This window comes from Protopterus annectens, chromosome 16.part0 (genome assembly GCF_019279795.1).
Source record: "Protopterus annectens isolate FY-2018-M chromosome 16.part0, PAN1.0, whole genome shotgun sequence".
NCBI lineage: Eukaryota > Metazoa > Chordata > Ceratodontiformes > Protopteridae > Protopterus > Protopterus annectens.
In genome coordinates, this window is record NC_056750.1 from 417,042,369 (window position 1) to 417,070,319 (window position 27,951).

General features: G+C 41.7%; 1 protein-coding gene across 1 annotated transcript in view; it reads right to left on the reverse strand.

The window, feature by feature from the left end:
* The window catches only part of GOLGA1 (golgin A1), a 2,378,923-nt gene that overhangs the window by 1,370,618 nt on the left and 980,354 nt on the right, over positions 1-27,951 (reverse strand). The window contains exon 10 of the mRNA XM_044058132.1: positions 13,121-13,216. Within this exon, the coding sequence (XP_043914067.1) occupies positions 13,121-13,216 (96 nt within the window). The remainder of the gene's footprint in view (positions 1-13,120; positions 13,217-27,951) is intronic.

Consider the following 27,951-nt stretch of genomic DNA (forward strand, 5'->3'; position numbering starts at 1 on the left):
GCTCTTTCCTTTTGAAATGCAACACCTAGAGGCAACATAGCACTGTCCCATACTTTGTACCTGTTCAGTGGAGCTGCATGTTCACTTTGCAGTCTTACCACCAGTTTTCTTTTATTTATATTTTCTGTCTCACTTCGTTTCTCCTTCAGTGTACTTGCAACCATCTCAGATCTCAGTGTAGGTTTTCTTCTTTTCTCCTTCATCTGCTACCTCTGCCATGTCTTCTTCCCTTACTTTTTCCATTATTTCTCCCAATGATGCTTCACTGCCATTCTAGGATCCGCTCTGTATCATCATTTCCTGGAGTACATCATCCCCCATCTCTACTGGAGGGGTTAACACATCCTTCAGCTTCATTTGACTCAACAAAAAGGTTTTGTTGAAACAAATCCTCTGAATCCACAATCCATCTCCTAAGCCATTTGCCTCTGCTCTTTCACTTCCTGATTCCATGATTTGTAGGCATCCCCCCAGCTGCCACTGTGTTAGGACTGAGACTTGTGCTCGTAATTGCTGGCAAAACTCATTGCGATTACTGTAATGAGTAGGGGATTTTTACTTGCAACTTATTTACCAATATATATATTTAGAAAAAAAGAAACAAAATTTCATACATACTCTGTTCTTCCACCAATTACTAAAGAATTCACATTCATACAGACCCCCAACTTCTTTCTCTGCAGCCACCATTTAATTTTACTTATAACATTTGGCAAGATCACTTTGCCATTAAATGCAACTTCATTTAACCTTTTATTCCAAATTGTCCAAGTTATATCAAACATTTTATAGCCCCATTACTGACATATTCCTTACTATGCTGCCATAAAAAAACATACTTTATCAAAACCATATATGTTTATAATCTTACAATTCGATATTCTTTTCAATTATTTTTCCATAGATTCTCAATTTTTTTACATGTTAAAAAGGAATGTTCTGTTGTTTCCAATTCTCCACAATACAAACTCTCGCATCAACTTTTTATAAGGCATATTTCCTTTAACAAGTAACTTGTTAATTTGTAATCTCCATAAAAAAATCTTGATATACCACATTTTTCATACATCTATTTCTTTGCTTTATAGCTTTAACTTTCTCTTCTGTTAAATGTTCTCAGAGATTCACATAATAATTTTGTTTCAATGTTCTTATATCAACTTTTCCTATTTTCATTAACTCTATTCTTTGTTTCTACATTTATTTTTTCTTGACACATCCATATTTCATTTTCCATTCCTTTTCTCGTCTATTAACATTATTCCATTATTTTCTACATTTTCTTCAAACGTATTTCCAACCAACTTATTATTTTTTCCAATTATCCATCTCAAACTCTTATATAAATGTAAGGATGCTCCATATACTACCTGGTTCAATAAACTCAACCTCCTTTATTTTTCCAATACACAAAACTAGTCTTTTGACTGGATTTAGTCTAGATCCACAAATAAAATGAAAAATTATTTCAACTGTTTCTCCATATAAATATATATATATATATATATATATATATATATACATACATATTAGCTAAATATGATAATTTCCTCATCCATGTTGTGCTTATTAAATGCACTTTTTGTTTACTGACAACCTGTATCTACTCCATATAATTTTAAATCCTTTTAAATTTCTCAATATTTCTCCCATTGTTCCTTTATTGTGTCATGCTCTCCAAATTAAATTCCCAATGCGGATGTTTTCCTAAACTGTACAACTTCCAATTTTTGTCACTTCCTATATCATTAGATTTGTCTTGATATTTAATCCAACCTTTTGTAATCTATTATATACACTTCTAATTACTTTTTCTATTTCCTTTCCATTTTATGTCATCACCATAAGACATAATAATTGGATACTTACCCCCATTTCTTGTACATATTTGGTTTCATCCAACTTTTCATTCAATCCTTTTATTACACTATTTATAACAATTATAAACAAAATACTACTCATTGAGCATCCCTGTTTTATACCACATCTTTATTTCTTCACTAAACCAACCATTTACTAAAATTTTAATTTTACTATTTTTAGGCACAGATTCATATACTTTTTTGATTTTTACACAAACTATATTCTTTCATTAATTGCCATTGAATATTATGCTCTTCTGAATCAAATGATTTATTTTTATCTGCCACTATTAATTTTGATTCTGTTTGTCCTTTCTTAAAATCATCTACTACTTCTCTAATCATCAATACTTATTGGATTTCTTTTCATCTGACCCCATAAATATCCTCTTCTGTTATGTAATTTAATTTATTTTCTAATCTTTTTTGTATTAATTTCATACATAATTTGTCACAATTATACATTATAGGTCTCCAATTTTTTATCTCCTTCTTCTCTCCTTTCTTCCATATAAATCTCATCACACCTTCACATATTTTTTTATAATTTATCCGATCATTTAACCACTCATTAAATACTCTTACTATTTATTTTTCCCATGGCATTAGTTTTATATCTGTGATAACCTGTACCATCTAATCCAGCTGCTCTACATTCATACTTTTAATTACCTTATTTCTGCTATTGTAATTAGCTGTTCAAATTCTTTATTTCTTATGAAACCTGTTATTTTCCGCAGAGTTTTCCTTCTTGATCTTTTTTCTTTTTCTCTCTCTTTTGCATATGTAACTACAATATCCACTAACTGTATTTTTTTTTTGCTTTTCGCAAAAAGTCTTAATTACATAATTGACTACAGATAAATGTCTTTTCTCCACACTTCTTTAGAAAGATTTCTAAGACCTTGGCAGTCTCAAAGATAATGTCACAGTATGTCTCTTTTTTAATTAGAATAAAGGTTCACATCTCCTGTACCTTTATGCCAAAAGGCACAACTATCTTGTCTCAAATTCCATACCTGTCCAATTCAACCTCTTTACTCTGACTTCGTACAATATATTGCCTCTTTTCCAAGGCTTCCATCTTCTTTTTCACTTTCTCTACTTCCTTTTGTGTTCCTATTTCTGCAAACTATTTTTTCTGCTTTCTTCCTTACTGCTCAATTTCTCCATTATTTCACCCCACGAAGCTTCTTTCCTATCTCTGGTTTGCTCTGTTCTGACAAATTCTCCAGTATATAATCCCAAAATCCTCCCAACTGGGGGTTGTAATTATAATTCCTCCCTCACCTTTCAACCCTTCAAAGAATTCCCTTTAGATTTCCTCAGACTCTTCCATTTGATATCCTTTTTCAATGTCTCGAACTTTTTCTTCTTCAACAGAAGAGGGCATCACTATTCGGTATTCACAACTCAGTCTCCCTCTGTCACCATCTTGCACTGCATTCTCCCTACCACCACTGTGCTATGAAAGGATGTACCACACTTGACAACTGCATGAATCTCAAGTGTCAGAAAAAGTATGGGAAGTTCCCTAATGCCCTGGCCAATTTTTCCCCAACAGTATAAAGACTACCACAGGTCTCCCGTGAAAAGAGGCTACTGGCCTAGTACGACTAGCCCAGTCAACAAAGGATAAACACTCAATACTATACTCTAAAAATACTCTCCATAAACAGAATACTCTCTGCTTCTCACGGAGATAAAACAATTTTTATACATAACTGGTACATGCACAATCCACTAAGTTGCGTGCTGGTTCTCTCTTTAGTAACTTCCTCCTCAAACAAATCTTAGAATGTAAAAATGTAACTACTGTTTGTGTATAAATGTAAAAAGAAATACAACTACTCTGCTTAACTGGAACTTAGCATAATGCAATGTAAGAAAATGGAGCTCTTCTCCCTGGATGTCTGCTGAAAATAGGTACTTTCCAGTTGGACTTTCCCAGTAAACAATGATAAATGAATAAATACATGAAAATAAAAGTGGAAAGAGATGATGAAACAGAGTCAGAAGCATAGCTAAGGTAGGGCATAGGGGGCTGCAATGGGTTGTTACTGCAATACTGGTATTTATTTTGGGAGTGAATTCCATTGCTACTTTTGTGGTCAGGATTAAAGTGCTTGTTTCATCCCTTTGTGTGTGGTACACAGCAGCAAGTGATTTACTACAGTGTTTTAAAACCAGATACTTCTTAGTAGAGGAGTACCAGATTGGAGAGAAAAATAAGTCATGTACTCACCATAACGTTCCGTCCGAGTTGTTGCTCTTCATTTGTCTTCAACCTGTGGGACACGGATCCGACTTGGCTGCATTTCTCCAGCATCTGATCAGAGCTCCAAGTTCCTCCTCTACCCATAATGCTCCTGTCTCCTTCCTCCCTTCAGATTGAGTTTGCTGCCCCCAAAGTAACCCAACCTCACACAATGTCTTACTCCCTGACACTAAAAACTCAAGACAGTATCAACAGGAATAACAGTTTATGCCAAGGAAAGGGTCATGTCTTATCCAGTCAGACCACCACACAGCCCATATGAGGTAGGGGGAAGGAGGGAGGGATGGCTGAAGACAAATGAAGAGCAACAACTCAGACGCAATGTTATAGTGAGTACATAACTTCTTTATCTGAAGTTGTTGTATTCATTTGCTCTTCAACCTGTGGGACAGAATCCCCAGCTAACAAACACCTGGGAGGCCATCATGGAAGGATATTCTGTAACATCGGAAAAACCAAAAATGCACTAAACTCCCAAATCCTCGCCACGGACTCTCCAATAAGTGTACAAGCACCTCAGATTCAAGCAAGTATTTATTCCATAAACGAACAATAAGACAAACAGCAGCACAGCACTCCAATAACTGACAGCACAAAATAATTAATATGAGAACTAGTTTCTCATATTAATTATTTTGTGCTGTCAGTTATTGGAGTCCTGTGCTGCTGTTTGTCTTATTGTTCGTTTATGGAATAAATACTTGCTAAATCTGAGGTGTTTGTACACTTACTGGCGAGTCCGTGACCAGGATTTGGGATATTCTGTAACATGGCGGAGCCAAAGGATGCTCTGCTTCTGGAGAGAAGATCCAGCTTGTAATGGGAAATGAAAGTATGGGAATATGCATAGGTAGCTGCAGAGCAAATGTCATCCAAGGGAACTCTGGACTAAAAGATGGCTGAAGTAGCCACAGAACTAGTAGAAGTCGCCTTAACATGATCTGGCGGAGGCACTCACTTTGTTGAATATGCTAAGAGTATACACTGATAAATCCAACGAGCAATGGTGACCTTAGATACAGGCTTCCCTAAGAAGGGCTTAGAATAGGAAATGAAAAGTTGATCAGACTTGCTGTTGGGCTTTGTTCTGTGCAAGTAAAAATGTAATCGTCTATGAATATCCAGCAGGTGCAACTTATACTCTCCCTTATTCTGAAAGTTTGGAAAGAAGACAGGGAGGTTGATAACCTGATTGGTGTTTGATTTTGAGGCCACTTTAGGCAAAAAGGAAGGATTAGTGCACAGAGAAACTCTGCCTTTATGGAAAATCATGTAAGAGGGCTTAATCGACAAGGCCTGAAGCTCCAATACCCTTTAGCTGAAGTAATAGCAATCAGAAAGGCTGTCTTCCAAGACAGGAATTATAGATGCACTGAAGCAGCGGGTTCAAAAGGGGAAGAAACTAAGGCTTAAAGGACCAACGTAAGATCCCAAGGAGGCGTAGGGTCCTTTATCAGTGGCCTAAGAAGAAAAGTACCCTTCAAAAAAGTTTTGCAGAGCTAAGAAGAGGCTAGAGAGGCTGAATTATATCCAGGTAGAAATTAGAAATAGCTGCCAGCTGAACTTTAATTGTACAGAAACTGGCACCTTGCTGAAAAATGCTTGCTAGAAACTCCAAGGTAACAGGAACCAGAGCAGTGAATGGATCCAAATCCCATTGAGTTGCCCAAATTGAGAAATGCTTACATTTACTGGAATAAGCCTTCCTCATAGAAGATCTATGAGCCACTATCAAAATGTTCTTAACAGGAGAAAATAAACTGGGAGTCTATCATGGGAACAGGAGCAGTCAAGCAGTGAGCTTCAGACTGGCTAGATCTGGATGTGGGATCCCTGAGGGATGTGAAATCAGATCCAGAACCAGATACATCTAGGGAGGACACACTAAATGAGACCACAGAGAAGGGAATCATACTTGGCAAGGCCAGAAGGGGGAGGATGACTGAGCGCCCCATCCATTGTGCTTTCTGGGTGAATTTTGAAATCAGGATAAGCATAGAGAAGACCGGAGGGCCAAGCATGAACTAGAGCATCTCTGGAGGGGCTCCCCCAGAGGCAGGGTTCAGAGCGAAAAACTTGCTGCACTTCGCACTGGAAGCAGAAGCGAAGAGATCACAGCAAGGCAGGCCCCACTTTAAAAAGATCTGCTTTGCTACTGAAGGATTCAGAGACCAGGTCATCAGGATAGACCTTGTTTAGCCTGTCTGCTAAAATGTTGGACCTCCCCAAAATGTGCATTGCCACCAGCAAACAGCTGGTGGAGATCACCCACTCCCACAATCTCATGGCTTCACGGCAAAGGGGATAACACCTGGTCCCCCCGTTTGTTGATATACCACACTACCGACATCTTGTCAGTCTGGATGGCAACCATCCCTAGGGGAAGATGGGCATGAAGAGCTTGCAACTCCAATAGCACTGCACTCATCTCCAGGACGTTGCTGGGTCTCCAGGGGAAGACCACGTGCCTTGAAGTGTCCATCTCAAGCAATACACCCCCACACCTGAGCAGGGAGGCGTCCATGGTCACAGTGGTCAGAGGAGAGGGGAGAATAAACGGGTGACCATGAAGAAGATCTTGGGACTGAATCCAACAAAGAATAGAATCTTTGCATGCCCGAGACAGACAAATAGGATGTGACAGTGGTAGATCCAGAAAGGACCACTGGACCACCACACTCCACTGGAGCACCCTCATATGTAACCGAGCTGTGGGGATGAGAGTGATTGTGGCTGCCATGGACCCCAAAACTCTTAAAACCAACTCCGCAGGAGGAGATGGAACTTGAAGAATGTGCAAGACATGCTGTTTCAAGGAGTCAAGTCTGTAGAGTGTCAGGAAGGCCTTGGTCAGAATGGTGTCCAACTGGGCTTCAATGAAATCCAGAACTTGAACTGGTTGCAAGACAGATTTGTTGAGACTGACGGTGATGTCCAGCTGGTGGGCGTTTTGGATGAGAAAGTCTCTGGCTTGGCAGAGTCTATGCCTGGAGGAGGCGGAGAGGAGCCAATCATCCAGATAAGGGAAGACCTGGAAGCCCTGCAGCCGTAGATGAGCTGCTACCACTGCCATCACTTTGGTGAACACCATGGGGGCTGTGGTGAGACCAAAGGGTAGTGCTCTGAATTGGTAATAATTGGCCCCAGCCTGAAGCGGAGAAACCACAGAGAACGTCTGTCCATTCTGATCTAATAGTACACATCTTGGAGGTCTGCTGAGCACAGCCAGTTGTTCCCCTGCAAAAAGGACAGGATAGATTGGAGTGTGACCATCCGGAATTTCATCTTGACAACTGACAGATTCAGGGTAGAGAGACACAGAATTGGCCTCAAGTCTTTGGTGCCAAAAAAGAACCTGGCTGGAATAGATGCCTAATCCGAACTAGTCTGGGGGGACGGGCTGGATGACTCATTTTTCCGCAGCTTGGAAATTTCCTGTGCTGCTGCCCCCCCCCCCCCCCCCCCATGCACGGGTGGGACATCCGGGAGGAATCTGGCCGGACTTGGCCTTTGAAAGAAGAGGATTGAATATCCTCTGGATATGATTCGCAACACCCACTGATCATCTGTAAAAGACTCCCAGGCTGATGGGTGTAGCAAGAGTCGACCCCCGACTGCCTCCAGAGACGAGCAGCCAGGCAACCCTTCAGGGCTGCTGCGCAGGCCTATCTGAGAACAAATCCAGAGACCCTTGATTCCTCAGGCCCCCTCTGCTGCTAGGGCAGCGTCTGTCAAATCCCCCTCTACCTCTGGGGCAAAGCGAGTCCTGAGCATCCTGGGAATAACCCTGATACTTCCAGAATCACATCATCTTCACCCCCCGCTGATTCCTGGAGAAGGATCACTGAGGGTTTCAGAAGCGGATTCTGATGGCAGACAGAGTTCTTCCCATCCTTCTCGCTCTGTACCAGTGTGTCAAGTACCGTCTTTCCAAACAGTGTGGAACCATCACCCGGGGCATTTGTAAAAGATGCTTTGAAGGGCTCCAAGAAGACAAAAAGCTGGAGCCAGGCGTGACTCCTGATAGCAATGCCTGTCAGCTCTAGCTGCACCCTCTGTAGTATGAGAAAGAAGCCACATAGAGGTATTGGCAATGGAGGTGAGGGTGGCCATTCAAGAAGAGAAAACCTACTTATCCTCCTCCAACATGAACCCTGGGGAAGACTCGGTGACCTCCTTCACCATGTCTCACTGAAGCCTAATAACATGTGCCATACAGTTCAGCACATGCACAGTGAATGGGGCTGAAGCACAGGCCCGCTTCCCAAAAATGGTCCAATGTCCTAGACTCTTAGTCCGGCAAGTGGACAACTGGATCTCTCCTGTGTGAGCTCTTTCTTGGTGGCTGCTGCCACCACCATGGCATCAACAGTGGGTCCCTTTAACCAATATAACTTGTTGGTGGCATTGCTAAGGACCTCATTGGACTGCATGGGAATAGGCTCTACCATGTTGGGTTCTTTCCATGCCAGAGATGTCACAAGATCCACCAGAGGATCCATGGAAGAAGACACTCAGGAAGTAGAGAGTACTGCACCGAATGCGTCCAGGACCACCTAGTCAGGGTTGAGTTTTTGGACAGACCACCCCCCCATGCTGTTGCAGGATCTCCATGATGTCTCCAAATGATACATCCTCTGGGGGTGATCAGGAGGAACCCTCCCCTTCCTCCAACCCCGGTGTCTTCCGTGAGAGACTCCGATGTGGAGTCTATGTGCTATCTTTTACATGTACGTTTTTGAGGAACCTCCTCGAGGAGTCTTCTGGGGAGGACTCAAACATTTAACTGCTCACATGTGGTGCAAAGAGGCAGCAGACTGTCCCTGAGGTAGCAGGATGGCAGAATCAGGACCAGAAACAGAGGGAGCCAGGATGGGTTCTTAAGACAAGAGCATCAAGGGTCTCAAGGGGATTGAGAGAACCATCTCCACCACATCAAAGGTAGATGGAGAACGAACCACCTGAGTTGGGGCTACAGATGGGTCTGTAATCCTCTGGATCAACGGGGGAGCCTAAAGGTGAACCTCCAGGCACCGAGACTCTGATTGGAAGGATATGCTCTGAAAAACTCTGACCCAAAACCATCACCTCAGATCCGACCTGCTCAAGGGAATGGCCGGTGTCGAGGTACCATGAGCACTGACCCTATGATGCTGAGGGTCCTCAGATCTGAGGACTCTGAAACCGGAGGTCAGATCAGAAAAAGAGTAATCGGGATGAAGGTGGACTGTATGCCCCCTGCTCTGGAGGGAGTGGGGGCAGGCAAGACTCCCATCTGTATCTGGCTGCGGATGAATCTCTGCATCATCCTGTCAACCTCGGCTTCTGAAAAACTGCGGGTGGCTCTAAAGGAAGAGGCCACCAACACCAGCCTAGTGAGGTGACACTGATGCCAGGGAATGGCTCTGAAGCTCCTCCAGCTCCAGGGAGAAACGAGCGGAACGGTGTTGGGGAGACTCAATACTCGGAGCTTAGCAGAGCTTGACAGTTGTTCCTGCTGAAGACAAGTGGTTGGGGAACCGCATCCTCAGCCTGTCCTTATGTCTGTGCTTATCCCATTCCCCAGTCCTCTTAGTGGTAGGCTAAGTCCCCGAGGCCGGGGAGAAGATAGAAGTAGTAGCCAGGGTAGCAGGAGAAGGGGTGGCCTAGGCCCCTGTGGTAGTTGGGGGGAGAAGGCCTTTCAGAATTAAGTTTATCCATCCTGTTGATCAATGCATGGGGATTGAACCCCATGCAGATTGAGCAGGAGTAATCAAGGTGGACAACCCCTAGACACTCAATGCACAGAATGTGGCAATCAGCTGGGAAAAGCTTATGGCCACAGTCTGTGCATTTACAAAAAACAGGTTTGGGAGTCTCTGACATGGTCAAGAGGGAGAGAGGCCCAAACAGAAGAAAAACACTCACACACTCCTAGAGATAGGACAGAAAAAGTTTTTTTTTTTTTTTATCTGAAATGAAACGTGGAAGTGGAGGTGATAGGAAAGACAAAATGAGAATTCCTAGGTAGAAAGAAGATCTAAAGTGGAAAATTTAAACACGCTTACCCAAAAATAGAACAGAGCAATGAATCACGATGCTTACACGAGTGTGGCAAATGAGATCTGAAGGGAGGAAAGAGAGAGTGGCATTATGGGTAGGTGAGGAGTTTGGAGCTTGGATCAGATGCTGGAGAAATTCAGCAGTCTCGGATCTGTGCTGGATTTGTGTCCTGCAGGTTGAAGAGCAAATAAAGACAACTTCAACTGTAAGTTGGGGAGACAAAAAAAAAAAAAATAAAGACTGATTTGGAGTGCCAAATCAAAGAGTTGCACTGTGTGCTAGATGAGCCAACTATAAATCTGAAAGGGGGGGGGGGTTGAGAAATAAGGAAAGTATGATTTTAGATGCAGGTTCTTAACAGCCACCATATAGATTACTGTATTTATCTGTAAAGTATCAGAAAGGATTCCATTAACTAAGCCAGTGTAATGATTGAGATAGTAGATTTTGCTAATAGGAATGACTGCAAGTAGGAATATAGAACACAGGCAAAAGAAGGAAGGAAGCTACTTGAAAAAAAATCAGGAAAGGAGCCATGGTATTGGCAGAAAATAAAGAGTGAAAGGTAATATAATGGATAAGGTCAAGCAGAAGTTTGGACTGTGGATTAGAAATTGTCTTTCTTACTAGTACTGATTAGCCCAGTACTGTTAAGAGTTCTACAATAGAAGCTGCTGTCAAGAAAGGGATAATTAGTAGGCCATACAACAAAGAAACAATCAGAAAAGATTAGGGAGAGAGAGAATGTAAATTCAATTTACTTGGGAACAATGGGAAGACATCTGTATGACTCCCAAGCATGCAACAAACACCAAAAGGTTTAGGACTTGTTTGGAAGTGTCTACATAATTTTATACCTCAAGTAGACTTCAGATATTTTTTCCTCTGGTAGACAGCAAATGCTGGAAGTGTGACTGGAAAGAGAGAGGAAATGAAATTTGGAACAAATTTTTGTGAGTGTAATGAACTGACAGATTTAAAAAAATTCTTACAATGTACTTTCTCAGAAATGTTGGGGGAGCAAATCATTGCAACTAAGGAAATGATTCTTTTGAGCTGGGACACAGAATATGAATCATCTATACATGGTAAGGTCTTACAATGTTTAATGCTACTTACTGCCAAAAAACACAATTTCTAGAAAATAGAAATCAAAATCTACCCAAGCTGTAAATGAAACACTGAATACTGCAAAAAAAGATAAAAGAACTGGAGGCAGGGTCTTTAGAACAGGGAAGGAGTAAATTACATGGAGATAAATGTAATGTGTGAACAATACATGCAGAATAACATTTAAGAAGAGGAGTGAAGTTTAAGGTAAGGCAGGTACTGAACCTTTTTACGTAATGTTAGAGAATGTTAATTTTTAAGAAAACATGTATGCATACTGCACGAACAATGTCAGTATGGTTTGTTTTCTACTAATGTACATGTCCTATGTCAGTGTTTAAAACTGTGATTTAATAAAGAAGTTTAAAAAAAAAACATTTCAGGTCTGGAGCACCAATACGTAAAAGGGCTCCTCATCCCTTCCAGATCATTTCTGACTTTGTCCCCGATTTTGATGAAAAAAGGTTGACAGCTACAACATACAGCTGAATTTTTCGGAGCCATATGGAAAATGACTTTCACAAACTTGTGTGCTTCAGAGGGAAGCGAATTGTCCAAACTTTAGGGATCTGAGGAAATGTGAGTGCAGCTTACCTTTATATACTACAGCTCTGGTTAACAGTGAACTTTTCTGAAATCTTTACTTGCATGCAAGGACTATAGACATATTGCAGTTTTATAAAAGCTACAAGCCCCCTAAAGATGGGTAAATGGTCATGTAACTGTTATTTCTCTACCACACACACACAGCTTTCAGTTAATGTGGAATCTCAAGAGGTATGCCAGCTCATAATTTTCTTTCAACAGTAATCCATAAAATACACCAAGAGCATCTGAACCTCTGTCATCAGAAAAGAACCGTTAATAAGTGCCTTTCTTTAAGAAATATGGCATAAAATACACATCAGACCAACTATAATGCTTCTGAAGAACTAGTGGTCTTCATATCTATTTTATGCAAGGTCACTGTGTTAGAGCTCAGTCTCAGAAATTCTGCAGTTGCTCACCAAAAATCCCATATACACACAAAACTACAGTATACAAAATGCCCTATTAATCTTCCATCAAGCATGTTGTTGGCACATTACATTTCAATGACTGCACACACTTACACACATACACCAATGGCAGATAAACTATCTTTTTAATAAAAAAGGAGCCAGAAAATGGCACAACATCTCTCATCTCCAAAGCCAGACAATGACTGAATGATAATGCCTGGCATCCTCATTCAATCACTTGTAATTATTCACTTGTCAGATAGACAAGAATAGGGCTGTGCTGTCTGGTAGCTAATCGTTTTCTAAAATAACCCACTAGACACCCAACGAGCTAAAAGACACAACAGTCTTTTACAGTCTATTATCTGCCTGTTAGCTACTTCTTTTTTCAACCAAGGAATATTCTTCTTCCCAGCAATCAGTCAAGAGACACTATTAAGGTTCATGTAGTAGCTCAACCAGTATTCTCCATACCTTTGTTCAATTGTTCTCCTTAGAAAAGCAGAAGCCTGCCCTTAGAAACAATGCACACGTACATAAATGTGTGCACTGTTTCTAAGGGCAGTGCATATGTACATAAATGTGTGTGTGTGTGTGTATATAATATATGCAAGCACACATGCACTAAATTCACACATTTGGGGGTTAGCTACACTTTGTACACAGCAGATCACTTTTTTCAGGCATTTCACAATTAAGATTATATGTCAGTGCATCATGGCTGCTTATTCAGTATGGCAAGGGATTCACATTTTGCAGACAATTACTTCATCCTAAACCTAAAATTACCTTGACCTAAAATTATAATCGGCACACATTTCTATTACCTTTTGTTTGTGCTGTTCATACTGTAGCATAAGCAGCTCATTTTCCCTCTGTATTGAACTTAATGTCTTTTCAAGCACTGATGCAGTATCTTGTGCCTAGAAGAAAAAATAAATGAATACATATGAGAAGCCACGTACACTAAGCAATTTCTGAGTATCACATCGCTCATTAATATTTAGCTGTACACCATGCTCTGCAGTTGTACACCCCATGACCTTCTATGGGCCGCAGCATTAAAAAAATATGTATGAAGTTCACAATTCAAGAAATTAACCATATCACAGGATGTTCTAGATGTAAGCAAAAAAAGAAGTTGTGTACTCACCATAATGTTCCCTCTGTGTTGTACATTTTCATTCTTCCTAAAATATTGAGTTTGAATCTGAACTATCAGATCCGACTCTGCCGTTGCTAAAGCTCGCAGCAACCAAATCTCTCGATCTTCTCCCTTACTCTTATGCACCTCCCCCAAACACCTCAGATCTTGTTTGCTGCTCAGTATGAGTAAAAGATGAAAGTGGTTAGTGGAGAAGTCCTATATAGAAGTCATACGTAAAAAACAAGTATACAGAGATGCAGTAAACACTCATTCCTCCAGATGTCTTAGGATGGGGGTTGCTAGGAGGGAAGTTGAGGAAAGAATGAAAATGGACAACACAGATGGAACGTTATGGTAAGTACATAATGTCTTTATCTGATGTCAATTTTCATTCTATCCTCAACTATTGGTACAGAGTCCCTAGCTACCCGTTTCCAGGGTGGACTCAAGGAAGGATATTCCTGAGCACCACTGAACCAAATGATACCCTACCTCTGGAGACCAGATCCAACTTGTAATGAGTGACAAAGGTATGGAGTAGCCAAAGTTGCTTCTGCACATACATCATCCATGGACATTCTTGATTGAAAAACTGTAGAAGTCGCCATGATCTAGTGAAGTGTGCTTTCAAGGAATGTGGAAAAGTAATGTGAAGTTTAGTATAAACGAAGGAAATACAATTAGTCAACCACCTTGATAACAATCTTAGAAACTGGTTTTCCCAAAGTTGATTCAAAAATGAGATGAACAATTGGTCAGCTTTTCTGATTTTCTCAGTTCTATGCAAATAAAAGCGTGACTGTCTGTGAACATCCAGTAAATGCAAGATACATTCTCCTTTGCTGGTAAACTAAGGAAAGAATACTGGTAAGTTAATAGCTTGATTGACATTGGATTCTGACACCACCTTCAACAGAAAGGTTGGGTTAGTACGATAGGTCACTCAATTTGTGGAAAATCAAATATTGCAAGTTTAGAGGATAATGCTTGGATCTCAGAAAGTACAGTTGTGTACACTTACCATAAATGTAGATGTTCGAGTGTATTCACTGTTGCAGTCATTACATTTGGGTAATCTGCTGGCAGATTGCCCTCAGTCGGCCTGAATAACAAAGTCTTGGGTCCTGCATCGGTTGCTGTCTCCTCTTCCATGACGTCAGGTCGTCAGCGGTATAAAACATGCAGCCGATGCCATTTTATTCAGTTTTTCATGCCCCAGATGTCAGGTGTCCCCCCAAATGGGGAGCAAAAATATATATATATACATAAATAAACAGAAATATATATAAATGCACTTTTAGCAACATAAACATTACCTTCAACTAAAAGCAAATACACCACAAACGCTTTAGTGTATAGTGAAGGAAAGAAAAGGTATAGAAAGGGGGATGGCGGGAGGGTAACCTGGACTATAACAGTGAATACACTCAAACATCTACATTTATGGTAAGTGTACACAACTGTACTATGTTCTTCGTGTTTCACTGTTGCAGTCATTACATTTGGGTAGACTCCCAAAGCTATGGATGGGAGGATGGCACTAAACAGCATTAGGAGTGCCTATAACGCCCTGGAGAACTGCAGTGGCAAAGCCTGCCCTGGATTTGGAGAAGAAAGGCAAATGATAATGTTTTGTGAAGGTATGAACAGAGATCCAAGTAGCAGCTTCTAGAATGTCTTTGGTTGGAACCAATCTGACAAAAGCTGCTGAAGTAGAGGCAGCCCTGGTGGAATGTGATCTGATCCCCTTGGGCACAGGTTTACCATGGTGCAAGTAGCAGAAGCGAATGCAGTGGCTTATCCACTTTGAAATAGTCTGCTTTGATATAGCTTTCTCCTCTGACCCTGCAGCAAATGCTACCAGTAGTTGTTCAGACTTTCTTAAAGATTTGGTCCTGTTTAAGTAGAACCTTAGTTGTCTGTGTACGTCCAATGAATGCAGAATCCGCTCCCCCTTGTTCTGTGGATTTGGGTAAAATGTTGGCAGGTGAATGGTCTGGTTAACAGCCACACTGGATACCTCCTTAGGCATAAAAGATGGATTGGTCCTGAGGGACACCCTGTCCGGTTAAAATAGAATAAAAGGCTCCACTGCCATGAGAGCCTGTAGTTCTGAAACTCTTCTTGCTGAAGTGACTGCCAAAAGAAAAGCTGTTTTCCAAGATAGAAATTTTATATATCTGCAGTAGCTGCTGGTTCAAAAGGAGGCAGGGCGAGTTTTTCCAGCACAAAATTGAGGTCCCATGCCGGAGTTGGTGATCTTCTGGGAGGCCTTAAATTTTTTGCCCCTCTAAGATACTGTTTAAGCAGAGGACGAGAAAAGAGGGGAGGCTCAGTGTTGTAATGAGCCGAGATGGCAGAGGCATGGATTTTTATTGAAGAAAAAGATAGGCCCTTGTCAAGCATCTCAGTCAAATATTGTAAAATCTGAAGAATACTGGGCTTTGCTGTATCTGTTCCTTGTGCTTGGTTCCAAGCACAGAATCTCTTCCATTTATCAGCATAAGATTTTCTAGTAATAGGCCTTCCGGCTTCCAAAATGACATCCATCACAGATTTACTGAGAGGTGTTGTTTGAATAATTAATTGATCAGCCATGCTGCAAGATTCAGGGTTTGGAGCTGAGTGTGCAGAATTTGATTCTTCTGCTGAGACGGTAGATGAGGTATCTGAGGCAAGTACCATGGAGGGAGTTGAGACATATTCCTTAGAAGTGAGTACCAGTGCTGGCGAGGCCAGTCCGGAGCAACTAGGATAATTTTTGTTTTGTCCTGTCTGACTTTTAGTAAGACCTTGGAGAGTAAGGGCAGAGGGGGAAAGGCATAGACCGATAGGTTTTTCCAGCTGAAGGATAGGGCATCCACTTTCCATGCTTTTTTGTGATGAGTTCTTGTGCAGAATTTGTCCAACTGATAATTTTGGGGAGAGGCAAATAGATCTATGTCTTGGCTCCCCCATTTCTGTGTTCCCATGCTGAAGATTTGTGGATCCAGTTTCCATTCGTGCGGGTCCATAAGATTTCTGCTTAGGTCGTCTGCCAGAGTATTTTGTTTTCCTGTCAGGAATTGAGCTTGAAGATGTATCTGGTAAGTCAAGGCTGTGTTCCACAAGGCCATGGCTAGTCTGCAAAGGGGGTAGGAATGTGTACCCCCCTGCTTGTTTATGTACCACATAACTGTGGTGTTGTCCGTCTTTATCAGTAGTTGTCCTGGATGAAGCAAGTCCTTGAAGGCTGTCAGAGCATTCTGAACAGCTAGCATCTCTTTCTGATTGATATGCAGATGCATTTGGTTTGGGCTCCATTTGCCCTGAATGCATCTCCCCACCAGGTGGGCCCCCCCAAGCATAGTCTGATACGTCTGTAGTTAGGGTTTGGGTGGCAGGGGGTAGAGTGAATGACAGTCCCTTGTTTTGGTGACATGTCTCTGCTCACCAAAGAAACTCCTGTTGTAGGCAGGGAATGAGAGGAATTATTGTTTCCAGACTGTGACAATGTTGACTCCATAAATTTTTTAGGTACCATTGAAGTTTCCTCATATGCAGTCTCGCATATGGAATTAGAAGAATGCAGGATGCTATGAACCACAAAGCCTGCAGGATTTGTCTTGCAGATAACTGGGTTTTTGTTGCCATTTGTTTGAAGTATGTTGTCAGTTGCCTTTGCTTGTATGGCCTTAGGTAAGCCATCTGGGCAGTTGTATTCAAGCTTGCACCCAGGAATGTAATTATTTGAGAGGGTACCAGTTGTGATTTTTTTTCGTTTATGGTGTACCCTAGGCATACTAGAGGTCTTTTTACAAATGCCAGATGTTGAAGAAGAGTGTCCTTGTCCTCTGCTTGAATGAGACAGCCGTCCAGATAAGGATAAATATGAATGCTTCTTTGTCTGCAGAATGCCATTACTGGTGCCAGGCACTTTGTAAAGACCCTGGGCACAGTAGATAAGCCAAAGGGCAGTGCAGAGAATTGGTAATGCAAAAAACCTACTTGGAAGAGGAGGTATCTTCTGCATGATTCCCTTATTGGGATATGCAGGTATGCCTCTTTTAAGTCTAGAGTTACTAACCAAGCATTCCTGCCTAGCATAGGCAGTAGCTGTTGTAAAGTCAGCATTTTGAATTTCAGAATGTCCAGGAACGTGTTCAAAATCAATAAGTCCAGTATTAGACGCCATGAATTGTCTTTTCTGGGTACCAGGAAAAGTCTTGAATAAAAACCTTGTCCTTTTTCCTTTTCTGGTACCGGTTGAATAGCCCCCATATCCATGAGGGACATGGCTTGTTTCTGGGCCTCTGCCCACTGGTTTTGTGGCTTGGCAAAGTATGGAAATGAAATCTGTACCCCTGTGATACTATGTTTAATACCCACTTGTCCTGGGTAATTAACTGCCAATTTTGAGCATGAAGTGCTAGTTTTCCCCCCAAGGGGCTGCCAAAAGGTAACTGCTTGGTGATGGTAGAGGAATGTCATTGAGACTGCTTACTGTAGGGTTGCGCTTTGTTTCCTCCAGTTTTGGAGGTGGAGGCACCCCATTGCTTTGACTTGTAAAAACCCTGTGATTGGTATCTGGAGCCTTTTGAGTGTTTGGATTTGCCTTCAGTGGCTCTGTTGGACACAGGAAAGGACCAATTATTTGTAGGCCAGTGTCTACTGAACCTGGGTGGCTGCACTTGCAAGAAATCTTTTACAGTTTGCATAGATTTAGCTTTGTCTTCCATTTTCTTTAAAACCTCTTCTGCCTTATTACCAAACAGAGTATCATACTGCAAAGGGGCATCCAACAATTTAGCTTTAACATGATCAGGCAGATTTTGCACCTTGAGCCAGGCATGCCTTCTAATCACAGATCCAGTAACGGCGGCCATACAAGAGGCCTCCATGGAATCAAAACCACATTGCAAAGTATGCTTTCCAACCTGTTCAAGTCCTGTAACTCTATTTTCCACACAATCAGAAATCAACATAATTTTTTGTTTCAGTAAACCCGTAACATGCTGTTGATATTTAAGCATACGAAACTTGCAGTTTAAGGCCCTGATTGCCAAGGTTACAGACGTATAAACCTTCTTTCCCCATCTATCCAGTGCCCTGGAATCTCTGTCAGAGGGGGTAGGATTTTTGGCTGTAGAGGCCTTTACACCCTTGGGACCCTGAGAAATAGTCTCAGAATCAGCAGCAGGGTTTTTGAATAGAAATTTGTGGGAGTCAGGAACCCTGCAATATCTGTCTGGCTTACTAGGAGCCGGAGGCAAGGAATCAGGAGTCATGCTTGATTCTAAAAACATATCAACAACAATGTCTAATACTGGAGGTATTGCCAAAGGCCTATGCTGAGGAAGAAGAAGAAGGAAATCCCTAAGCCTCTTTCTTGATTCAGAGAAGTCCTGACTCTCCCAGTGAAAATGTTCCCTTAAAGTATGCAAAGTCTCTCCAAAAGAGTAGTCCTCAGGAGGAGATGCAGATGGGATGGATTCCTCTGCATCAGAATCCTCATAGGGTGGAATAGAAAACTCCTGATCAGAAGAGGAATCGGAAGAAATGGAAATCTGATCTGAAGATTCATAATCAGTGCCTTGCCTAGGCCTCTTAGCAGGGGGGGGTTGGAAACCCCTGATCAAGGTAATTAAATCCTCAGCCATTTTGATAATCTGTTTTTAGGCATAGGAGCCTGAGCACGTGGCTCATGCTTCAGTTTTTTAGACATAGAAGATGTTTTTGACCTTGTTTTTGAGGCTGGCGTTGGTTTAATATAAAAATGTTGAGGCCTGAAAACACCCTCAGAAGTCGGTGCCTGCTCAGCAGCTCCAAACCCATCCAAGAGAGAGACATCTGCAGGTTCAATACTCTGAGAATCTCGCGGCATACCTGACTCCGAATGGATCTCGGTAGAGGCCTGCGACTCAAAAGTAGCGAGTATCAGGGGCTGCAAAAGCGCCTCACTGAGTACCGCCGAACTGGCGACTGGCTTAGGAGAAGCTTCGTCATCAGTTTTGGACCTCGACAGTCTGTCTCTTTCTTTGCGTTTTTTGTGAACTCCGGTAGTCAGATTGCTAACCGACGACATATTTAGAAGCAAAAATATACCGACGCTTTAATAGTGCGTTGGTTAAATCTAGCACAAAACCGACAGCAAGGCACGTTGTGGTCTGGGCCTAGGCAAGGAATACAGTACAAATGAAAATCCTTATGAGGTATTTGCTTCCCACAAGTAATGCAATTATTAACTTTTACTGACATCGGTAAGGAGCAAGAAAAAGTTTCCCCAATGGGGTACTTAGCTTTAGTTTGAAGAGTTCGGTTCTGAAACTCGAATGCGAAAATTTCAGGAGTCAGCTGACCGGCACTTGCGAACTGCTTTTGCTTCGGGCACTGCGCGGCAAGAAAGACTGAATAAAATGGCGTCAGCTGCATGTTTTATACCCCTGATGACCTGACGTCATGGAAGAGGAGACAGCAACTGATGCAGGACCCAAGACTTTGTTATTCAGGCCGACTGAGGGCAACCTGCCAGCAGATTACCCAAATGCAATGACTGCAACAGTGAAACACGAAGAACATATTCTTCTTGTGGAAGTAATGGCAACCAAGAAAAGTGTCTTCCATGTAAGATATTTAAGGTCACATGTAGCTGCTGATTCAAAAGGCGATTGTATGAGAGACTGCAGCATCAGATTTAAATCCCATGGATGGGTAGGGTTTTGAAAGGAGGCCTTAGAGAAGAGTACCTTATAAGAAGGCCTTGCTCAACTCGTGAGGAGCAATGGAGGAACCATTAAATCCAACATGGTAACTGGAAACTACGGCAAGCTGCACTTCAATGTTTGAAGAACTAGCACCATTTAGAAATACGTGCGCTAGAAAGTCCAAAATGTAACTGAAAGAGGATGAAAAGGGGTCAGAGTTCTGCTGTTGTGTCCAAGTAACAAACCTTTTCCATTTACTGGAATATATTTTTCTTGTCGAGGGTTTATGGGAGATAAAATTATATGGTGAACAGGCGAAGAGAACATGGATTGTCTGGCTGTTAATGGAACTGGAAAGCCAAGCTGTCAGCTTCAGGTTTGGTATATCTGGATGCATCATACCTGTCGGGTGAGACAGGAGGTCCGGAGTCATATCTAGGTTCCATGGTGGTTGGACCAGGTGAGGCCAGAGGAAGGGAAACCAAATTTGTAGAGGACAACAGGATGCAATGAGGATTACTGTCCTCTTTGACCTGGCAGCTTTCTGCAAACTTTTGGAATAAATGGAATTGGTGGATAACCATAGAGAAGACCGGGGGCCAATCATGGAGTATAGCATCCCTTGGTGACTTCCCCAGGGGAGGAATTAGGGCAAAGCAGTTGCTGCACTTGCACTTGTTGGTTAGGGCAGAAGCAAAGAGGTCACAGCAAGGCTGGCCCCACTGATGGAAAATCTTGTCTGCCACCATTTCGTTGAGGGATCATTCTTAAGAAAAAAGACTGCACCTGTCCAGTTTTGTCCGCTATCACATTGGATTTCCCCAGAATGTGCATTTCTAATAGAAAGTGGTTGGAAGAGCTTGCCCACTGCCAGAACCTGAGAGCTTCGACACAATAGGTAGGATTTGGTTCCCCCTGGTTTGCTGATGTCCCATAAAACTGACATGTTGTCTGCTTGAATCTCAACTGTCCCAGGGGGACAGCATCTTGAAATGCATTCAACGCTAAGAGAACCACTCTCATTTCTAGGACATTTATGTGTAAATTGGCCTCTTTGGGGGGCTAAGTGCCCTGGACGGTCTTTCCCAGAAAACGCCCCACCACCCTATTTGAGAAGCATCTATGGTCACTATGGTCTTGGGTTGTTGGAGAATAAAAGGACAGCCTTGAAGAATTTGGTCAGATGGAATCCACCAATTCAGATCTTTTTTGCACGTCGAGGTAATTCTTATCTGGTATGACATTGATTGACCATTGAAGAGCTAGCATCCACTGAAGGATCCTCATGTAAAACCTGGCTAATGGAACTAAAGTTATTGCCGCAGCCATCAAGCCTGGAGTACAAAGAACTAGATGGGGCTGGAACTGAGGAGCTCATTATAATCTTTCAGACTTGTGACTTTACTGTTTGAACTCTGTGTGGTAGAAGAGAAGCGATTGTAGATTTTGTATTGAGAAGTCCATCAAGCCTCGAGTCTAAAGAACTAGATGGGCTGGAACTGAGGTGCTCATTATAATCTTTCAGACTTGTGACTTTACTGTTTGAACTCTGTGTGGTAGAAGAGAAGCGATTGTAGATTTTGTATTGAGAAGTGCTCCTATAAACTCCAAATGTCTGAAATGGCTGTAGTTGGGATTTGTTGTAGTTTATGGTTATCCCTAGAAGAGTGCAAGTCTGGAGAACCTGATCTCTTGCATACATTTTCTGATGCCTGGTTGGAGCAGAAATAAGCCAGTCGTCCAGGTAGGGAAACAACCGGAATCCCTGCAGTCTGAGGTGAGGTGCTACTACTGGCATGCATTTGGTGAACACCCTGGGGGGGCAGTGGCGAGTCCAAAGGGCATTTCTCTAAATTGGTAATGACTGGCTCCCAGCCAGAAGCATAGGTACTTTCTGTATTCCTTGTTCATTTTTAAATAGGCATCCTGAAGATCTATATAGCAGTTGTCCTTGCACAGAAAAGGGAAAATGGACTGAACCGTGACCATCTGGAAAGTACAGTTGTGTACACTTACCATAAATGTAGATGTTTGAGTGTATTCACTGTTGCAGCCATTACATTTGGGTAATCTGCTGGCAGGTTGCCTCAGTCGGCCTGATTACCAAAGTCTTGGGTCCTGCTTCAGTTGCTGTCCTTTCTTCCATGACGTCAGGTCATCAGGGGTATAAAACATGCAGCTGACACCATTACATCAGTTTTTCTTGCCCCAGATGTCAGGTGCCCCCCAAATGGGGGGGCAAATAAAATTAAAAAACACAAAAAATATATACCTCCAATCCCAAAAGCAAATACACCAAAAGGGCCATTAAGCATAGTGAAAGAAAGTACAGGTATAGCAAGAGAAAAACAGGGGGCTGGAGGGAGGGTAACCAGGACTGCAACAGTGAATACACTCGAACATCTACATTTATGGTAAGTGTACACAACTGTACTATGTTCTTCGTGTTTCACTGTTGCAGTCATTACATTTGGGTAGATTCCCAAAGCTATGGTTGGGTGGAATGAATTACACAGCATTAAGACCAGCTATAAGGCCCTACAGGACAGCAGCAGCAAAGCCAGGTCTGGATTAAAAAAAAAAGTGATAAATGGTAATGTTTGGTGAACGTATGAACTGATCTCCAGGTAGCAGCTTCTAGAATATCCCTGGTAGGAACACCTCTGAGAAAGGCTGTAGAAGTAGATGTAGCCCTGGTGAAATGAGATCTGATCCCTTTGGGGGATAGTTTTTCCATGGTACATATAGCAGAAATTAATACAATGGCTTATCCATTTGGAAATGGCTTGCTTTGAAATAGCCTTTCCCTCTGTCCCTGCAGCAAGCGGGTGGTGCAGTCGTGCCGCGGTTAATGCTGTCACCTCACAGCAAGAGGTTCGCCGGTTCGATTCTCGGCTTGGGTGCCTTCTGTGTGGAGTTTGCATGTTCTCCCTGCGTTCGCATGGATTTCCACCAGGTACTCCGGTTTCCTCCCACATTCTAAAGACATGCTTCTGGAGCATTTCTCCCCGGGCCTCCGCTGAAAACAGGATCTGTGGAACCTAGTCGGACTTTCCCGGTCAACAAAATGTTAAATAAAAAATAAATGCCACCAGCAGTTCAGATTTTCTTTGAGATTTTGTCCTGTTTAAGTAAAATCTAAGTTGTCTGTGTACATCCGATGAATGCAGAATCTGCTTCCCCTTGTTCTGTGGATTGGGAAAGAAAGTTGGCAAATGAATGGTCTGATTAAGAGCCACACTGGATACCACCTTAGGCATGAAGGATGGACTGGTCCGGAGAGATACCCTGTCCACATGAAAAATGATGAAAGGCTCCACTGCCATAAGAGCCTGTAATTCGGAAATCCTTCTAGCTGAAGTTTCTGCTAAAAGGAAAGCTGTTTTCCAGGAGAGAATTTTTACATGTGTAGTAGCAGCTTGCTCGAAAGGAGGGAGAGTGAGCTTTTCCAATACAAAATTGAGGTCCCAGGCAGGGGTTGGAGCTCTCCTGAGTAGTCTCAAGTTTTTGGCCCCTCTGAGATACTGCTTTAGCAGAGGATGAGAGAATAGGGGATGTTCTGTGTTGTAATGAGCTGAAATGGCTGAGGCATGGATTTTTATGGAAGAAAAGGACAGGCCCTTGTGAAGCATCTCAGTTAAGTATTGTAAAATCTGAGGAATGTTGGGCACTGCTGTGCTTATCCCTTGAGATTGGTTCAAGGCAAAGAATCTTTTCCATTTGTCAGCATACGATTTTCTAGTAATAGGCCTTCTCACCTCCAAAACTACACCCATCACAGGTTTGCTGAGGGATGCTAAGTGTGAAATTAGGTGATTAGCCACGCTGCAAGATACAAAGTTTGGAGCTCCGTGTGCAGAATTTGGTTGTTCTGCTGAGACAGTAAGTAAGGTGTCTGAGGCAGGTGCCACGGTGGAAGGTGTGACACATTGCTCAGCAGTGGGTACCAGTGCTGGCGAGGCCAGTCTGGAGCAATCAAAATCATTTTTGGTTTGTCCTGTTTGACTTTTAGTAGAACTTTGGAGAGCAGAGGCAGAGGGGGAAAGGCACAGACTGATAGGTTTTTCCAAATGAAGGATAGAGCATCCACTTTCCATGCTTTTTTGTGAGGAGTTCTTGTGCAAAATTTGTCCAACTGATAGTTGTGGGGTGAGGCAAAAAGATCTATGTCTGAGCACCCCCATTTGCATGTCAACATGTTGAAAATCCGTGTTTTCAGTTTCCATTTGTGTGGGTCCATGAGATTTCTGCTTAGTTCGTCTGCCAGACTACTCAGCTTTCCTGGCAGGAATTGAGCTTGTAGCTGTACTTGATAGGTCAAGGTCGTGTTCCACAATGCCATGGCTAGTCTGCAAAGGGGGAAGAAGTAAGTACTCCCCTGCTTGTTTATGTACCACATAACCATGGTGTTGTCGGTCTTTATCATTAATTGTCCTGGATGAAGGTAGTCCTTGAAGGCTGTCAGCGCATTCTGCACGGCTAGCATTTCTTTTTGATTGATATGAAGTGTCAGAAAAATATGTATTAATGTGTGTGCTTAATGCTAATTAGAAACTAAATAAGTTAACACGTTTTTCATTCTATTTTATATGCACTATTTTATATACAGCTGAATTTCATATGAGACTAAAAGATGCTTTTGAAACTGCAGTGTGCTTTCTGAAACTTGCAAGATGCCCTCTGACCTAGTAATTGCTAGCACAACGATATTCATGTTTATGCCTTTTGGAAATGTACTTGAGAAGCAGGTGATTATCTGCTAGGTCAGGAAGCAAAGAATGAACAATGCTATATTCTGTAATGTAATGATTTTGAACAATTAGCTCTGTTCGAAGTATGAGAACACGCACAGCTGCAGAAAGCAGAGATAAAACAGACAAAGGACTGTTGGAGAAATGAACTGCGATCTATACTTGCTTTGTGCTCAAATTAGCCATAGTACCTTGAATGGTAACATTGCATATATCTAACTGGTGGTAGTCAAGGCCACGTTGTTTTTCTTAGGAAGTTTCTCACAAAAACTGATAGCACAAGCAGAAAATCATATAAACAAGCACTACGAAATGATGATGTTAAAATTTGTGATTTACTACGTCAGCTTGGTAGGCAATGTCTTATTAGAAAATGTATAAAAATGCCTGCATTTCCTGATTCTAGTTAGACAAACTCTGTATTAGCACGTTTTTGTCTCCTTGCTGCAAGATTAAAGTGCCTTAACCTGAACCTACCATGTATTGATAACTTTTAAAGTATATTTTTCCTTTGACAGTTTGGTCCTTCGGACCGGAAATATATCTCTCTCTCTGGCTCAGGTCAGAATTGGGCCCGGTGGCATGAACCCATACGGAGAAGTGGCCACATCGGTTCTTCTGCTTTGAAAGACCTCCGACTGAATTGTCGTTCAAAAGAGGCCAGCCACTGTTTCTGATCTGTGATTGGAGGACGAGTCAACGTTCCGGTGGGATCAAGACATGGAGGCTCAGGTAAGGAAGAATTTACCTTTTTCTGTTTTAGATCAGGGACTTGTTACAGTATTGTTTTTGTCAGGGAGATTTGCATGTGCAGATCAGGGACAAAAAAAGATTGCTGTCTTGTCATAGATCAGGGAAACGGAATAGGTAGGCAGCTATTCTAGATAAACTGTGAAAAGGTGTAAATCGTGGTACCACGTGATAAAAAGGGTTACGCAACAATTTCTAACTTAGCTAAGGCAACATGGGAAATCAGTGCACAAAAAGTTCCCGAGACCCGCCCTTAACCGAAGACGCGAAATATATGCAATTACAGCGTGCCGATAATGTTAGGTATTATACAAAATGGGTTAATAAATACAAATTTGACGGTAATTTAGATAAACCTTTACTTATTAAACTTGTTAGACAACTTAAAACAGACGCGAAAGGTCAGCTAAAAAAGCAACGACAATTAGGAGTCCCTCAGGCACACAGGTGGCTTGAGGAAGCAAACCGCAGGGAACAAAAGATTAAAAATTCAAAAGCAATGTTCTTAGATAAAGAAGACAATAACTTGGTAATAGCAACAGCCCCTCCGCTTCCCTTACCAGAATATGAAGCGAGTGGACAAGCTGATCCACCTCCGCTATACCCAGCTGTTCCTGCAAAACCAAAACCGTTCGTCAGAGATCCTATCGAGACCAGGTCTCGAGCACGCAACTTAAGAGGGGATATTGAATCGTATGAAATAAATAAAGATTCACAAGCTATGAGTGAAGAAGAGATATGTCCACTCATAGAAGTACCAAATCCGCAGGCAGGACAGGACCCAACTCTTCTAGTATATAGACCGTGGACACCGGAAGACATCCGGAAAGCCACAGAGGGAATGCCCCATCCAAAAGTTAATTTTAGAAAATTCTTAGAAGACTTACAGGGCATGAGGTTAAGTTACCATTTGAATGGAGAGGAAGTAGAGAAAGTAGTTAGACAAATCGTAGGTCCAGATTGGCACATGATCAGTAGCAACTGGAATCCCCGTGATGCAGAGCTTAGACCACTCCCACATAGTAACGCAGAACTGGACAACAGAGTAAAAGGTCTGACAGACCAAATCTCTGAGAAATGGAAGCCTAGGGCTGATTGGACTTGCATTAATCAATGCATACAACAAGAAGGTGAAACTGTTGATAGATATTATGCCAGATTATTAGAATGTTTTAATAACCACTGTGGAATGCAGGTACCTGAAGACCAAACACATGATTCCCCAAATGAGCAGCAGCTAAAGAATGTATTTTTGAAAGGCAGTATTGCACCTATTAGCAGCTTTATTACAAAGCACATGGTAGATCATCGTACAAGTAGATTACAGTCATTACTTGAATATGCAAGACATGCCGAAAGGCATTTTAATAGCAAAAAGAAAACTCAAGTATTTGCAGTAGAATATTGAGAAAAATGCATTGCTAATATCTACCACAGAAAAATACTTTTGTTGAGGTTTCAAATCATTCATTTTGCATATTTCTATGTATCTATATGAATTTTTTATCTATGTCTGTTTGTGTGTAGGCACATTATGTGTATGAATATATTTCATTATTATTTTTAGAGCTTTAGGGAAACTCACAGTAGACTAATTTTATAAGACAATTCTATCAATTAACTGTTTTTATAAAGATTTCTCCAATGACAAGAAAATTAAATACTGAAAATTAGAATTAATTAGCTAATTAACCTTCAGAGATTTCATTGGCTTAAGAAATGGTTAGAGATATAATGGAGATTTTTACTTTTTATTTTCATTAAAGTCTGAAGAAGCACCCTGTGAGGTGTGAAAGCGCTTACTTTCTACAAATAAAGCATATATCAGCTTTTTAAGTTGGCTTTGATTGTCGTGGTGTGCTTCTAATCTCTTTTTTCTACTGGACTTATAACTTTATTTTGGAGGCACTTCACCCCTTAAGTATACATTTTATTTCAATATTTGCAGTAGAAGACGGATCAGAAGTCTTTGTAGTACAAACTGGGAAGAAGGGTAAGAAAAATACCCAGGGAAACAAACAATCTGATAAATGATCAGAGGACTTTGAAGAAAGAAAGAAAAGGGGTGAATGTTTTAAATGTGGGAAAAAGGGACATTTAGCAAGGGATTGCAGGCAAAATAAAAAGGTAACCACAGAGGACAAGGAGGGTGAGGACTGACTATATGGTAGTCAAGAATCACTGGAAAGGAATGAACAAGAAAAGACAAGTGCAAATGTAGTAGGAGGGGTAGAGGACGTGATAGAAGAGATAGAGGATGCGCATGAAATCACAGATAATGAAGGAAATGAAAATTTGGACTTAGCATTATTGAGCCTAGAGCTCTA